The 15827-nt window shown below is 44.3% G+C and overlaps 1 protein-coding gene across 1 annotated transcript in view; it reads left to right on the top strand.

Annotated features, from left to right (window-relative positions):
- fz (frizzled class receptor) overlaps positions 1 to 15529 on the top strand; it is a 55775-nt gene extending 40246 nt beyond the window's left edge. Inside the window, exon 2 of the mRNA XM_019049318.2 lies at positions 14886 to 15529. Within this exon, the coding sequence (XP_018904863.1) occupies positions 14886 to 15409 (524 nt within the window). The 3' untranslated portion in view covers positions 15410 to 15529. The remainder of the gene's footprint in view (positions 1 to 14885) is intronic.
- The last annotated feature ends 298 nt before the right edge of the window (positions 15530 to 15827 follow it).

Raw genomic sequence — 15827 nt, 5'->3', positions numbered from 1 at the left:
ATTTTGTTAACAGAGAAGAAAAATCAAGGAGGTTTTCAAGAAATTACGTTGAAAGTAGTTAATTCTTAAGTCTGCATGTGCACAATAACCACCCGGTTCAACCAATAACTTTGCTTAATTTTCCCGCCGGCGCCGTCTTCCTTGTTCATCGCTTTGGCTATCAATTCAATAATTAGCCTGCACTGCAGTCTACCTGAAATATTTGTCAACTATGTAGTTAAAAAGGTGGTAATCATGCTGATTTAAAAAAAAAAAAAAAAAACTCAACTCATCAAGTACACTCTTTAATAGTTTGACAGCTAGTCCGACCCAAAAAGAAGCCATCTTACAGGTAAACGGGTGAATACGCGCAGCTCAATTTTACAAGGAGTAGGGTTGTAAATCTAATCGTCAAAAACGATCCATGATTCTTGAGTCCCGTAATCGGAAAGAATTAGCTACTAAAGCCCGTGCATCATTTCGGTTATCCAGGAGAAGGGGGGGGGGGGGGGCTTAAACGATTTACACACGGACATTAAAGTGGAGATATGTTCGCACATGTTGGGGGATTTCAGTGCTGCGTTCCCCCATGGCTTCCGGCAGTCTCCCCCGGACAATACGGCCGAAAATAAAATTAAACGCTTCTCAGATACGAGCTGGACATGTTTCGGAGAACGTTCAAAGATAAAAGAGCAGGGAAAAAATTTAACGACCGTTTTAAATCTCGATTTGAATTAGATCCCGACGTTGCCCTTCCTCGTAATAAGTTGCCAAATTTCCTCAAATAAATGTTTATTTTTAAGGAGAGTTACGAATAGCATCTTCTGCATTCAGGTAACCAAGAGCTGATTGCGGCTGAAATTAAATTCTCCGAAAAATTGGAGGAAAAGTAGTTACAGATTTCTTTGAAAATTCGTATTTTATCAAAAGAAATTTGGCAACGTCTGTAGGTCCATGCGGGTCTCTTCCTCACCACGGAGAAAAAATGCAGGCCTAAGGATCGAACTTCGGTTCTCAAGGAATACAGAAGTTTCCGATTATGGGAATCTAAGTTCTCGATTCGAATTGTCGAAGTATTTGGTACAGAATGCGAGACTTCATATGATGAATAAAAAATGTATTCCCCGTACCACATTACCGAAAATACAAGTACCTAGAATAATTTCAACCAATTCCTTATATTATGTGGTTGCAGCACCAGAGACAAAGTGGATTCAACCCATATTATTCCGGCTGACTCAATCGTACCTTTGGCTTATAAAGCTGTCTTACTTCTGGCTGGTGCTAAAATTGGCCATTAATGGGGATGAAATTATCACTACTCTTTTTTATTTAAGATTTGGTTTTCATAACGAAGAACCAAAAAAGTGCTCATCGGCAGTGGCGTGGCGTGCTTGGTGATTTATCGACTAATCGGTCATTTAAATCTATGAAAAAGTATCGATAAACAGGGTGTTCGCAGCGAACGCCTTAATGATCGATTATTTACCATAACTTCAAATGGGCGAATATCGATAATCGATCATTCACGCCCACCACTGCCTCGCCACTGCTCATCGGCATTTTAAGCTTAATCTTACTCCGCAACCTTAGTCTATACAATTTGCGAATCGATAGGATAAATCACATAATTTACAGAGGGCGAAGATGTAAAAGCCACTGTAAGTTTTTCTTTTCCACAACCGGTGCAAGGAGCAAATAAAAAAACAAATTAAGGGAATAACAATTTAAAAAGAGGGGCAACATTCCTCCAGGTCGAGCTTCTGAATGGAGACTCGCGCAGGAAAATAATTTTAATTGGTGAACGCAGCTCGGCAGGATGTTGGAGAGGAAACAAAAGGAAAAGAAACCGGAAAGTTAACATCTGCTAATCACGCTTGCCAAATTTCAGAAGCAACCGTCTGGTTTCCCGTTTTTATTGTGTCCTAAGAAATAATATTGGTTTGTAATTCAGCCAGCGCTAGCGATCTAAATGTAAAATAGTGATACAGAGTTCTTCTTTTATTCCGTTAAAAAAAAACGAAATAATGATATCTTAGATGATTGAATCGCTTGCGTTGAAAAGTGCTTAAAAAATAAATACGAAAGAAAAGAAAATATTGCAGTCCAGATTGGGACGAAATTCGGACTCTCGTAAAAACGGGGTGGACGTCAAATGTTGCCCATTTCCTTTGATAAAATATACATTTTCGAGGCAACTCGTAAAAATTTCTCTCTGATTTTCCAGAGAATTTTATTCGAAATTGGACGTATGTATGTTAAAAGCAATTATGGTACCTGCAAACCGTATGCTTATAATTCCTTTTAGTATAAATACGTCCAATTTAATTTAAGGCACCCGAGACTTACAAGGGAAAACATTCACGGCTTTCCCCCGAAAATAATTTTCTATTCGGAAAATTTCATCCAAAAACTCGTATCAGTGGCGCGTTTTGCTTTGCGAGGAATCGATTGATATGTCATTGAAACCAACGGGAAAGGATCGATTATCGGGGTTTATCCTATTAATCGATTCTTTACCATAGCTTCAAATGGGGAAATATCGATAGCGAATGATTGAGGCAGCCCTAAGGTTGCCAAGTTGTGGGGTAGAATTGGGATAGTCTACACGAGTTTAATTGGGTAAAAAGTGCTGATATTCAGCACAATCTGGCAAAAATGACGAGCCCGGAAAAGAGACGGAGAGCCCGAAAGCAGGATTCCGGCGCCTAATTCACCAATTCCAAACACCTGCAATTAAAAAGGAGTAAAGCCTGCCGTACTTGGCAAAAACAGCGGATCTTAGTAAGGTATTTATTGGAGTTAGGTGCTTCTTTCTCGCCACAGCAGAAACGCATTCCACAGCCGGAGCAAGTTCAGCCGACCGAAAGCTTCCCACCAGCGCTGCCAATCGGAGCGTCTAGCGCGCTTTTCACGTGGGGAATGAGGGTTTGTTAGGGAAATTTTACAACCCTGTGGATGGTAATGCTCCAGACAGCATAGCACGTGCTTCTAGTTAAAAAGCGAGATTTTCCTCCTCCTTGTTTGCGTTTTGGAAGTATTTTAATCAAAAGGAACTGTACCCTCCCTGACACGAGCCTTGAGACCCGTAAGAATTCATGCATGATACGTGTCATGTCACAATGGATGTAGTACCTTCTGATGTAAATTGGTCCTTCTGTTGTACACGCTGGAGACGATTCCACAAAATTAATCGAAAAATCTCTTTTCTTCAGCATCGAGGGATTGTTTTTAAAAACGCGTTTTGCCAAGTTTAAAACAATTATTATTTTTGATTTACTTTAAAAAAAAAAAATTTTGGTTCTACTTAGATAGTTTTTTTATGTATCCACCTGGAGCGAATACGTATTCTTCGAGTAGAAGGGGGCAAATGCATTCCTTAGAATTTTCATGTACCGAAGTAATTCTGATCCAGGAAAAAAGAGAATATTTTTTATCGGTGACAAATTATATTTGTTTTAATCAAAGAGATAATAAATTTAAGAAAGCACAGTGTAGTCCCACGTAAGTATGTACTCTGATCGTTTCTCGTTGATTTACTATCAGCGCTTTGTGGGAAAAGGAATACGATTTCCCGATTTTGCTGAAGCGAATGAAATGAACGTGTTAGGACATGAATGAATTCGCAATTCGCAACTGAATTACAAATATTATCTGATTAAAGTCTATGTGCGAGCAAATCATTAATGACTTTTTTTTATTCTGTTTCAGGTATGTTGACAATCTGTATCTCTTGCAGTGCTTAAAAAGACTCAAGTTGTCCGTAAGTTTATTTTTTTTTAACATTATATTTCAGATGAAATCAGATCTCTCTGCGATTTGTTAACTTTGACCCAATGCTCTGGCGTGCAAAGCTGCGCAGAGCGCCTTCATTATTTTGGGTATGCAATACAGACGTCCTTGGAGCAGCAATAGTTGCATCAAGTCGTTACGATCAGAACCGCTCCCTTCATAATGAGGTCTCATCTCGCTTTCCATTCCTCCTTCGGCAAAGCTAGCCGTAGCCTTTTCATGAGCAGAAAAAAAACCGGACCAATTCAATGAGCTGAGCAAGGTCTCATTTTAAAACTTTGGATTCGATGTACATATCGGTGAAAACCAAACTTTAAACGGAAGTTTGCGTTTAAATCGATGCATGCAAAAGGGCGAAGTACATAACTCTTGAGCCCTAGCGTTCTGCGTATTCAACGAAATTCACGGGTCACGAGTTTTTGGACCCATGCCTTTGACAGGCATCGATTAAATTGGGAAACACTTATTGGACCGAGTTTATCAGAAGGGAACCAACCCACATTTTTGAAAAAAGTGAGTTAAGAATGTTTTCAAGTTCCACTAGCCGTATATTCTCTCCTGCCAAAAACTGAAAGTCGAAAAACAGAGATTAGTCTGTAAAAGGAGGGGTTAAAGTTTATTTTCTACATTGAGTCTTATGCAGCCATAAAACTACAAACCTCTTTTTCTCAGTTTCAACTTAATGTGGGTTGGTTCCTTTCTGATGAACTCGGTCCGATTGAACATAGCGCTATTTCTGTCGCATTCGGATGTGCACTCGTCGAAGTGCGTGCCTCAGCTTGGTGCGCCTTCAAAACTGGATGACGCTTCGAGCACCTCTCCGGAGTTAGTTTAGTTGCGTGACCTAACCGAAGCCAATATGGATTGAACATAGCGCTATTTCTGTCGCATACGGATGTGCGTTTGTAGAGGTGCGTGCCTCAGCATAGTGCGCCTTCAATTTCGGATGACGCTTCGAGCACCTCTCCGGAGTTAGTTTAGTTGCGTGACCTAACCGAAGCCAATATGGATTGAACATAGCGATATTTCTGTCGCATTAGGATGTGCGCTTGTCAAGGTACATACGTGCCTCAGCTTGGTGCGCCTTCAATTTTGGATGATACTTGGAGCACCTCTCCGAAGTTGGTTTAGTTGCGTGACCTAACCGAACCCAATGTGGATTGGACCGAGTTTATCAGAAGGGAACCAACCCACATTTTTGAAAAAAGTGAGTTGAGAATGTTTTCAAGTTCCACTAGCCGTATATTCTCTCCTGCCAAAAACTGAAAGTCGAAAAACAGAGATTAGTATGTAAAAGGCGGGGTTAAAGTTTAATTTCTACATTGAGCCTTATGCAGCCATAAAACTTCAAACCTCTTTTTCTCAGTTTCAACTTAATGTGGGTTGGTTCCTTTCTGATGAACTCGGTCCAATTTTGGCTCATTTCTTCAACAACATATGCGATATAAATTTCCCTACGGTGATAGGCGCTTTTTTGGGTAAGCCAGAAATATTCCTAATTCTATAATTCGGTCAATTTGTGACCACCCCCTATAATTTACGCTGCCTTCAAACACAAAAACACCCTGAATCCATTCGAGATAGTTTTAAGTTTTTTGTAACAAACTTGTTAACTGCAGAGCAACTAACTATAGCACTCGCTTTTCATAATTGTAGAATAATCATGGCATGTCATCGAAATCTTTAACTCGAAATGAGGTGATCATGTTCTCTCGCAATGAAACATTGTGTGTGGAAAAAAATGAAAAATCTTGAATGGAGATATGACGTTTCTGCTTTGAGCGGTAGCACGGTGGCAGAATGCTCTGTAAAACGGTTATAGTAGAGTTGGGTCTAAAAATCGAATTTTTAATTCTTTTTTTTTTTCACTTTTAATTTTAATCTGAGAGGATTTTTGTTTGTTTAGTTGACTTCAAATCTATTCTCGATCGCCTCCCTTTGTTTTTCCAAAATGCGGCTCTGTGCATTTCTGAGCTTCGGTCCATTTCGTCGCTACTCTGACGTAAGGACGTATCTGTTTGGCCACATGAGCCCCGGAAAGTATAGAGATAGACGGAGAACAGGGCTCACTTGAAAATGGAGGTACGCCCTTACGTTAGAAAAGCGACGGTTTGACCTACCTTTTCCGGCATGGCACTCGGCCGTTTTATCCCCATGAAGCACAGTTCGGAAGAGGTCTCGGCCATCTCTTTATACCGTTGCATACTCTCTCCCGCATGTGTATACAGGGTGATCCAAAAGTCCCGGGCCACCAGGTCCATTAAGCTGGGAAACCGAGGGGTTCGAGAGTTATAGACGATTAGGTTTCCGCTCATCGCGCACCGACCGATTTTCGCGCGCCAAAATATGGCTCCGCAGCCGGATTTGGGTGTTAATAAATCAGATTAAATGTTCAAACCGCGCAAAACACATTTTTAGGGTTTCTTAAGGGTCACTGTATGAGTTTAAAAATCACAGATACTTTCAAAAATTTCTTTTTTTCAGTAGCGCTACATGAGAGGCCCACCGAACCGCCGGTCGGTCGGCACCCGGGGTCTGGGGGGTCGTTTTGGGGGTCTGAAAATTTGAGAAAAGAAGCGCTTAAGTATGTGTGATCAATAGACAAAGTTTGGAGAAATTTGATGTGGACATTTCCAATTAATTGTGGTAGTACACGAATTAATCGTGGTCGTACCCCAACAAATTAGGTTACTTACCCAAATGTTGCGGTACTACCCTAACTTGAGATGCGGTTTTACCACAATTAATTAGAAATGTCCGTATCATCCAACAAATCGTGGAAGTACCACAATTTTAGTGGATAACTCCTAACACTTTTTTTTCCGTGATTGTATATAGTCTGCGGGAACCCTGAGCCCAGGGATGATAAGGGTGGTGCGAGATTTTCGAATGCCCCTGTAAAAGCAGTTAGAATGAGAGCAGTTCCCTGGGCTGAATACCAAGGCGCGAAGACGCTCGGGTCTCGGCGACAACTCGGCACTCGGCACTCGCGAGTCACAATCGGACGAAGACATTACCAAGTGGCCAAGACGAAGACGAGCAGACTCCGCCCGTACGAGCAGGAACCGCCTATCCGTCCGCGGGAGACCCTCGCAGATAGGTGCTTCTTGGTCGGGAGGGCGCTAATCCAGTTGAGCCGCCCGCGAGGTGGCACAAGACGCGACGCGACGCGCGACGCCACGACCGGACCGGTTTCCGCGCCGCGCTGATACGGTTCAGCGGAAGCCAAGCATAACCGGAATAGTCTCGCCGCCGACCGGGCTGCGTTGCCGACCAAACCGGGTCGCGTTCACCGAGAAAACCCCCGGAGTTTGTAACTATTCAATATGCGTCCCAAAATGGACCAGGAGTCTGATTATTGAAATTTTGTGTTTGTCGGGTGGACATGGATGCCATAGGTTAAATGGACCGAGTTTAACAGAAAGGAACCAAGCCACATCAGCTATTGCCAAGTTTAACTGGGCGATTAAATTTTTTACGAGAGAACGTTTGTTTGGATTTCTTTGAAAATTTTAAGGAATTTGCTTCCTACCACGGAAAATTTTCACCGAACTTTGCACGAAAATCTGCACAACTGTTTTCATGTAAAAAATTAAATTGCCCGATTAAATTTGGCAATAGCTGATGTGACTTGGTTCCTTTCTGTTTAACGCGGTCCAAATGGTGAAGGGTGATTGGTCGGCTATGTCTTATCGCTACTGTGTCGTGCTTTGTCGATTGGAATGGACGACATGCTATCGGAAACTCAAGAAGTGCCTTTTGTTTGTCGTCCATTCCAACCGACAAAGCAGCGATAAGACATAGCCGATCAATCACGCTCCGCCTTTCAACCTATGTCATCTATGTCTACCCGACAAACACAAAATTTCAAAAATCAGGCTGCAGTAGTCGGGGACGTACGAATTTAAGCATTCTGATACACGTTCTCAAGTCCAAATTTCACGGAGAACAGATGCGCCCAACGAAAATAACTAAAGTCAACTTCTAACCAAGATCAGGCTGGATTAAAGGGGTGGCCACATGGGCCGCGGCCCATGGCGGCAAATCTAGAGGGCGGCAAATTTTGCAATTTTTTTAAAAATAGGTGTATAAAAAAAAATCGGATTTAGAAAAAAGAATTACAAACGAGAAAAAGCTACAAAATCTCTCATTTCCTGAGAGTATAGTAATTTCTAATTTTGTCGTCTTTCAGTGATACAAGAGCACCTTTTAATTAGTCGAGTTAAGAGAGAAACCAAATACACAATTTGGCCTAAAACGGCGCGACTTAGGAAGAAATGATGACGAGGACTTGAGATGAAAAGGAGAAGCCGTCGGCGCGGCAATCGGCATGTAACACATATTAGCGCCTACAAGACTGCGTGAATACTTCACGCATTGCGTCAAACACAATGCGTTCAGCAGCGGTCGGCGTGAAACTCATAGCGCCTACAAGACTGCGTGAATACTTCACGCATTGCGTCAAACACGGTGCGGTCGGCGCGGCGTGACGGCGGAAGTTAAAATCATTAAACCAAATTTTGTGTTTGTTCTTTCATAATTTTTTCGTGCATTTCTTATGAATGGAAGGCCTTGTCCATTAGAGATAGGTTTACGAAACTTGACTCTCACGCAAAGTTCCGTGACCTTTTGCTAGTAGTGTTGACAGGGCTTTCCCAAAAAATGTGTTCAACGCACGAGTAAACGCGTCTTATGCACCCCTCCCCCGCTGGCACGTTCACTTGATTGTTTTTATTGATGTTTCAAAACGAATGAGAAGGGGGCGGCAAAATACAGGCGGCCCATGGACGGCAAGTAGGAAAATCCGGCCCTGACCAAGATATTAACGTTTTAATTTACATTGGTTACGGGAGGTATGAACTCCTCGCTCCTCAGGAAAACAATGGTCCCGCTGACCAAATCGCGCACAATAACGGGTTTGGAAAACTGCTTGATCAAGCAACGTTCCCTCCAAGCCTTGTGTGCTTCAATTCGATAACAACGTGCAACAGGTGAGCTGAACAGCCGGGATCGAGTTTGTCTTATTTTCATACCGCAAAAACGGTTACGGTAACGTTTACTTGTGTGATTTGACTCACGTAGACTTTAGTTTTTTCACGAGCGGGAGGTTTAAAATAAAGAAAACTTAAAAATTCGCCAAGGAACATTCAATGAGAGGCTTGGAACACAAGTGGGATAAGTGCAGTTTTTGAAAAAAAAAATGAGATATCAACTATTTTAATCAAAACTAGTTTTAATCCATATTCTTTAGAAAATTCACCGCGAAAATCCAATTTTTAAGCATCAAAAAGTCAGTCTGAGCTTTCTTTCCGCCATAAGGCTCCATGTAATTTTTAAACTTGAAACGTTTATTTTAGAAATAATAAGAATGGAGAATTTGCACACAAAAATCTTATCGCTTCATCTGAAAGTGCCTAATGAGTTTCTATTGTCTGAAGTGCCTAATATTTTCTCCAATAATTGTCTAATTAAGAAACCTTGGATATCCTCGTATTCAGTTCTCCTAGAAGTATCATTTTAAGATGAAAATTTAAGACGCCTGCAAATTCTCTATTGTACTCGTGCGCCTTGTCCTCCAAGCTCCTGAAACATGTCAGTTAGGAGTTAGTTCTATTAATTTTCGTTGCGCGTACCTATCGCGTTCTGCGTGAAATTTTGGTCAAGAAACATGCATCAGAATGCCTAAATTCCATTGACTTAAACCACTGTATTATAGATTTATAGATTGCATTATTCTTTGATGTTAAATTTGCGCTGTCTGCTGGTCCATATAGCGATGGGCGGCGGCGGCGTGACACGCAGAACGGTCCACGCATGCGGAGTACGCGCGGCTCCCGGTCCGCTTTCGCGGCGTTCCCGATTCGACGCGCGGAAAGCGGGACCGTTGGTCGGGCTGTCAGCGCGGGGGCCGGTGGGGTGGGGGGTGGGGGCCGGGGCCGCGGTTTGACGTAGATAAGCGTAGATAATTAAATTTGTGTTGATGGGTGAGGGCTCGCGGGCTGGCGGCTCCTAGAGTCCTGCATCGGGGACGGGGACGGGACAGGGAACCGGGGAACCCGGCCTCGAATTTGCATTTTAATACGCCAGCGACGTGCGCTCCCCGCGATAAACGCCGGCTCCTAATGACCCGCCGCCCCCCGTCCCCACCCCGTCCCCCGCCATGAAAAAAAGGGAACGAAAATCGGGGCACGAGTGGAGTTAATATGGGAACCATTCCGGACGCCGGATCCGAGCTCCGTGCTGCGCTGAGAATCGCGTCCGGGAAAAAATCAAATCGGAGATCGGTTCAGGGGTCCAAAATCTCCCAAGCTTCCATATTTTCACGCACCCACCCGAGGGCTTTCCACATTTTTTTCATAGCTTTTCTACAAAATTTCCCACCAATTTAAAAAAGAAGATGACCTTTTTCCCTGTTTTTCTTTGACTTTCGATTGATGACCCTTCAAAATTTTCCCTTCCTCCACATTTTGGGGACTTTTCCAAATCGGTCATTTTCTGCACCCCTGGATCGGTTTTTAGGTGAAGTTGGACGTCTGTCGGCCAATGAGCGATCGGGTCGCGCATCCGAGAACTTGAGGTCTAGCAGGATGTCTAGCATCAGGATTTCTCCGATTCTATCAGGATTTGAGGTCAATCAGGATTTAGGCCCGATTTCGTCAGGATTTGAGGAAAAATCGGTCGTAAAATCAGGATTTGAGAAAATTCGGCCGTCCGATCGGATTTTTTTATGCTTTCGCTTGCGGTTATCCAGAAATTTTAATTTTTCTCCACCAAAAATCAGGATTTGGAAACATTATGAAATTAGGATTTTAGGATAATCAGGATTTCCCGAAATGAAAAAAAAAAACCTGGATACCGTGTCTAGTTGTCGGAGCTCGAGTGGAACATTTGACGTACTCCGGGAAATATCAAAGGGTTCGGGTCACCCATAACATTTATGCGCGGGATTAATGCGCATATTTTCGTATGCGCGATCCGAAAACTTCCGATATGCATAATTATGACCTCAACTTCGAGTGCCACGCCCGGATTTTTTTCTCCGCGTCGCAAAGGTGATTCTGGAGAACCTAGAAAATAGAGAATAATTGGTGAATTGTGTGTAACCTGGACGAGGCAGGGAATTTGACCGAAAAACTGAAGAAGTCAAAGAATGGACCACTAGGCGATATGAGAATTTAAGCGTTGGAATCTTGGCGAAGAAGCACTATTGGATAAGCGCGAGTTTCTATCATTCACAGATCGCTCTTTTTCTGTGTGTATGTCAGAATTTTTAACGTCAATGTAACCTAGAACTTAAGAATTTTCGTATCCGAACTTCAAGACGTGATATCTTTCTCAATTTTGAAGCTTTCAGGATCAAACTTGCGTCAAAATGTCCAGATTTTCTTCCTCTGTGCAGGGTACTAATAACCCAATTTTGAATTTTTTCGAAAATAAGGCCCCTCTTCACAGATCCTGTCACATTTGGTCTGGCGCAAAGACGTAACTCAATTTCCACGTTGTACATTCCAGGGCTTAATTGGAAACAGAGATATGATTTAACGTCAGAGAAGTGGCAATTTTTAATTTTGGGAAATTTCCGAAACAGTTGACGCGAAATTTTAGGATTTTAAATTTCATGAAATTTTGTCGCCGTGCCGCGCCGTGGCCCCGAATCGCGGAACCCCACCCCGAGAGGGCAATTGCCGCATACTCATTTCGAGAAGTTGGCAGTACTTGGGTCACTAATTCTCACCGAGTCCAGATAAGGAGCTCATCTTTGACACGGCCGACACAATCTGAGGCCGTGGAACTTGGTGGCTGAGTTGCGAGCTGGTTAAATCGTTAAATGCTCGTTTAGCATCGTTAAGTATCTTCACAGGTTTTAAGAATGGACTCGGAGCCGCTGCAACTGCAACTGCCTGCCCCTGCGCCTGCGTACGGCTAATGCGCCGAGGAAAGATTGCGCCTCGTTCGGATAATGAGACACCACGCGCTTGTCAATGCTCCCGCAACATGAAATCCAACACGTGTTGCCATAATTCCCGAAAAAAGTACTTTTAACAGGCTGTCGCCAGCGGGCCGAGTATTGAAACTGACAGACAATGAAGGCATGAAGGATATGGAGGGATCCAATTGGTGGAAGAAGAGAGTTGCAATGGACAAAGGAGGGAAGAAATAGACTAACTAACGGTAACCTACAGAAGACCCGACAGTTAGTCCATCATTTTCCCCCCAGTCTGTTAGAACTACCAGTTGCAACCAATATAGGATCGCTCCATACTCCCTATGTCATCTTTGTCTATCGATTTCAATAATCCGTCCGCAGGTCTGGAAAACCTGGAAAGTCTGGAACGGAACTGGAACTTTTATGAGGGAACATGTTTTGTGGTGGTCAGTGCTCAGTGGACCTCTTGCATGTGTCAGGGATTTCCGATTTAAGTACTCGTAATATTTCTCGAGAAACACCAGTTTCTGGGTGCAGTATTAGGACGGCAGTATACTTCTCGCTGATGTTGGCGCCTGATATACGAGTGGTTGCATCAGCCAAAAGTATTGTTGATCCAACCACACTTTTCTCGGCATCGTCTTGGACAAAATTCCCTCGCGATCCGCGGATCCGATGATCCGGGGCAGTGTTCGAAACTCACCGTCGAGTTTCAGAAGCCATGGATCATGAAGCTCGATTTTTAAGGGCCATTGAAGATTTTTTAGGGGCAAAATCGACTTTTTGCCTATGTATCACGGCGCACTCAGTGAAAAGTCAGAATCCGGAGCCGTGCGTCGAAATTTTCATATATCATTGAACAGAAAAATTGGGATTTTCTCTTGACGGCGGGGGAGGGGGAGGGTAATTTTTAGGAGCTACGTTGGCGCAGAGCCTTCATTCTTTAGGCGCCATGACCGATTTCTTAGGCGCATTTGTGAATTTCGAACACCGAATTCCGGGGTATATTTTGGGCCCCTACACGGAGAAAAAAACTTCGTGCGTGGGACCCGAAGTTGAGGTCATATGGATCTCTGAAGTTTTCGGATCGCGTATCTAAAAACTTGAGGTCCAGCTGCCGAAGTTCGGGTCAGATATCTGAAGTACTTCGATCTAGGGTTCGGGTCAGACATCTGGTACATATCGAAGTGCCGAAGTGGACTGGGTGTCATTCGGTACATACCGAAGTGCCTCGATGTCTGACCCGAACTTCGGCAGCTCGACCTCAAGGTTTTCGGATGCGTGATCAGAAAACTTCAGAGATCCATATGACCTCAACTTCGGGTCCCATACACGAAGTTTTTTTCTCCGTGTATCTTTGACCCGAGACACGGTGATTATGCCGCTGTCCGTCCAGTGGTCTGTGGAAGGGTGTGCGGCAACGTAGGCTGGCTTGCTATTGGGTAGAGCGATGTAGTAGCCTGGGAGCGTGGAAGACTGCGCGAGGCAGGCCGCTGCCGGTGCCGGTGCCGGTCGCCGGTCGTTGTCGCTTAGCACTCGACAATGGCTCTGCGAACGAGGCCTCGTGAGCTCCGCGCAGAGCCGACCCCATCCGCGGCCATTAACGCAACTCGCAAGGAGCCAGTGTGAGAGAATCTCGCCCAACTACAAATTTAATGCACCTCCCTCGCGGAATTATTTCTCAATTCCGGCCGGAGTTCCTTTCCCGGGATGGACTCCGCCGGACGTTCATTGACCATCCACTCCACGAGCAGCCTCTCACTTTTAAGTCCATTTTTATTCTATTTCCTATGTAAGACAGAAATCGTGCAACAAATACTGCGAAATCAGCTATTAAAACACTTACAGATGAAGCAATGAAAATTGAGCGTGTAAATTCTTTATTCAAGCATTTTAATTTGTTTTCTCCCCAAACTTTCATATAGAAAATAACTCGTAGTTTCCCCTGACGGAGGAATCAATGTAACTTCATTTCAAGGTCGGAAAATTGTCTCCAACAATTCAATTTTTCACAAGAATGTATCCGTGCAATTTTGTCCAACATTTTTCCGGTTATTGCATGAGATCAGGGGTAAAATCAGTGGCATTTTCAGTTAAAAAAGCCGAAGATTTTCTTGGGGAAAGTGGAAATGTACGCGGAAAAACGTGGCAATATTGAAGTGTAGCTACGTTCTCTCGTGAGGGAAACGGCGACTTCAGATGTATTAAATTAAGGGAACTGTATCCATTGTGCTATGAGTCCCCTTGTGCATGTATTTTTATCGATCTCAGGGGTCATGTCAGAATAGTTCGTTCATTTGGACGTATCTCTATCAAACGGAACTAAGCGCCATAGGGGGAAGAAGGTAGAGGGGAGCTTGGATTGTTGGCAGAAACCGGCGTCGGGCTCGTTCCGTCCCATACCCGCAATGCTTTTCCATGGCGCTTAGTTCCGTTCGACAGAACGCGCTATCCGGCATTCTAAATTCCTCAAAAGTAACTCAAATTGGCGCTTAGTTCCGTTTGACAGAAATACGTCCATTTGTACGTCCTAGTCTAGGAGAGATGTCATGAACCCTGAATATCGCCGCTACTCTGACGTGTGGGTCGTGTCTCGATTTCAGGATGAGCTCCAGAAACCAAGGATTCATTTGTGAAACAGGGCTCACGCGGAAATTGAGAATCTCTCTTACGTCAAAGGAGCGACGATACATGAACGTATTTCTGTTAAACGGAACTAAGCGCCAAATTGAGTTCCTTTTGAGGGTATTAGAATCCCGGATAGCGCGTTGTGTCGAACGGAACTACCTTAGCGCCATGGAAAAGCATTGCCAGTATAGGACGGAACGAGCATCGCGTTCCGCAACACCCGCCAATCCAAGCCCCCCTCTCCCTTCCTCCCATACGACGCTTAGTTCCGTTCACTGGTAAAAAAAAAACCTCTTGGACCAATGCCGCGGTGCATTGACTTAAGAGTGCAGTTTCTTGTCGCCGGATTTAAGAGTCTTGAACTCTTGTTTAAAGCGGATTTTGCATTGATTCAAGCGCATTTTGCATTGAAACAGGAGTCCAGACTCTTAAATCCGGCGACAAGAAACTGCTCTCTTGAACCAAGAGGTTTTTTTTACCAGTGTTTGATAGAAATACGTGGATATGTCTGGATCAATACTGGAAACTATTGACTGAGGATTTGGTTTGTGTGTTTCAGGGGACGTGCTGACGGGTGTCTGCTTCGTGGGGATGTGGAACCCGGAGAGTCTGCGGGGGTTCGTTCTGATCCCTTTGTTCGTGTACCTGGTGCTGGGGACGGTGTTCCTGCTGGCCGGCTTCGTCTCCCTCTTCCGGATCCGGACGGTGATGAAGCACGACGGGACGAAGACGGACAAGCTGGAGAAGCTCATGATCCGGATCGGGGTGTTCAGCGTGTGCTACACGGTCCCCGCGCTCATCGTCATCGCGTGCCTCTTCTACGAGCAGGCCTACCTGGACCACTGGATGCTCACCTGGAACCAGGAGGTGTGCCTCACCCACATGGCCGTCCCGTGCCCGGTCGGCGAGCGCGCCAAGGACCTCGGCCGCAAGCCCGACCTCGAGATCTTCATGGTCAAGTACATCAACCTCCTCATCGTCGGCATCGCCTCCAGCTTCTGGATCTGGTCCGGCAAGACCTTCACCTCCTGGAAGGAGTTCTTCTACCACTTCCACGGCCGCAAGGTCCAGGCCTACGTCTAGCTACCCCGAGAGGCCCGAGACCCACCTCCAGTCTCGTCTCTTTAACCTACTTACCACCCTCCACGCAGGGCTCCTCATTGGACTTGATACACCAAGCTATAGACATAGCTATAGACAAAGCTATAGCATGTATAGACCGATAATATAGCTTAGATGAAAGTTTAGACAAAGATTATGACGGGAAAATGGAGCGAACCCATCGGTGAAAGCGGTCGATTGAAATGACTGAAGAGGTAAGTAATCGACTGTCACATGAATCGGAGCGTGCGATAACCGCTAATGTCCATTTTTCCAGTCTTATGTTTTTTTGAGTTCTTAATACTTTTTGGAGCTGGTTGCAACGAGCAACGGTTGGAGTGGAGCCGGGTTTCCTTGATCCCAAAACAATTCCTTTATCCCTTTCTGGTTTTATCAACTC

Source organism: Bemisia tabaci, chromosome 5 (genome assembly GCF_918797505.1).
Source record: "Bemisia tabaci chromosome 5, PGI_BMITA_v3".
NCBI classification, from domain to species: domain Eukaryota; kingdom Metazoa; phylum Arthropoda; class Insecta; order Hemiptera; family Aleyrodidae; genus Bemisia; species Bemisia tabaci.
The sequence above is the reverse complement of the archived record's forward strand: the minus strand, read 5'-3'. Positions and strand labels throughout refer to the sequence as shown.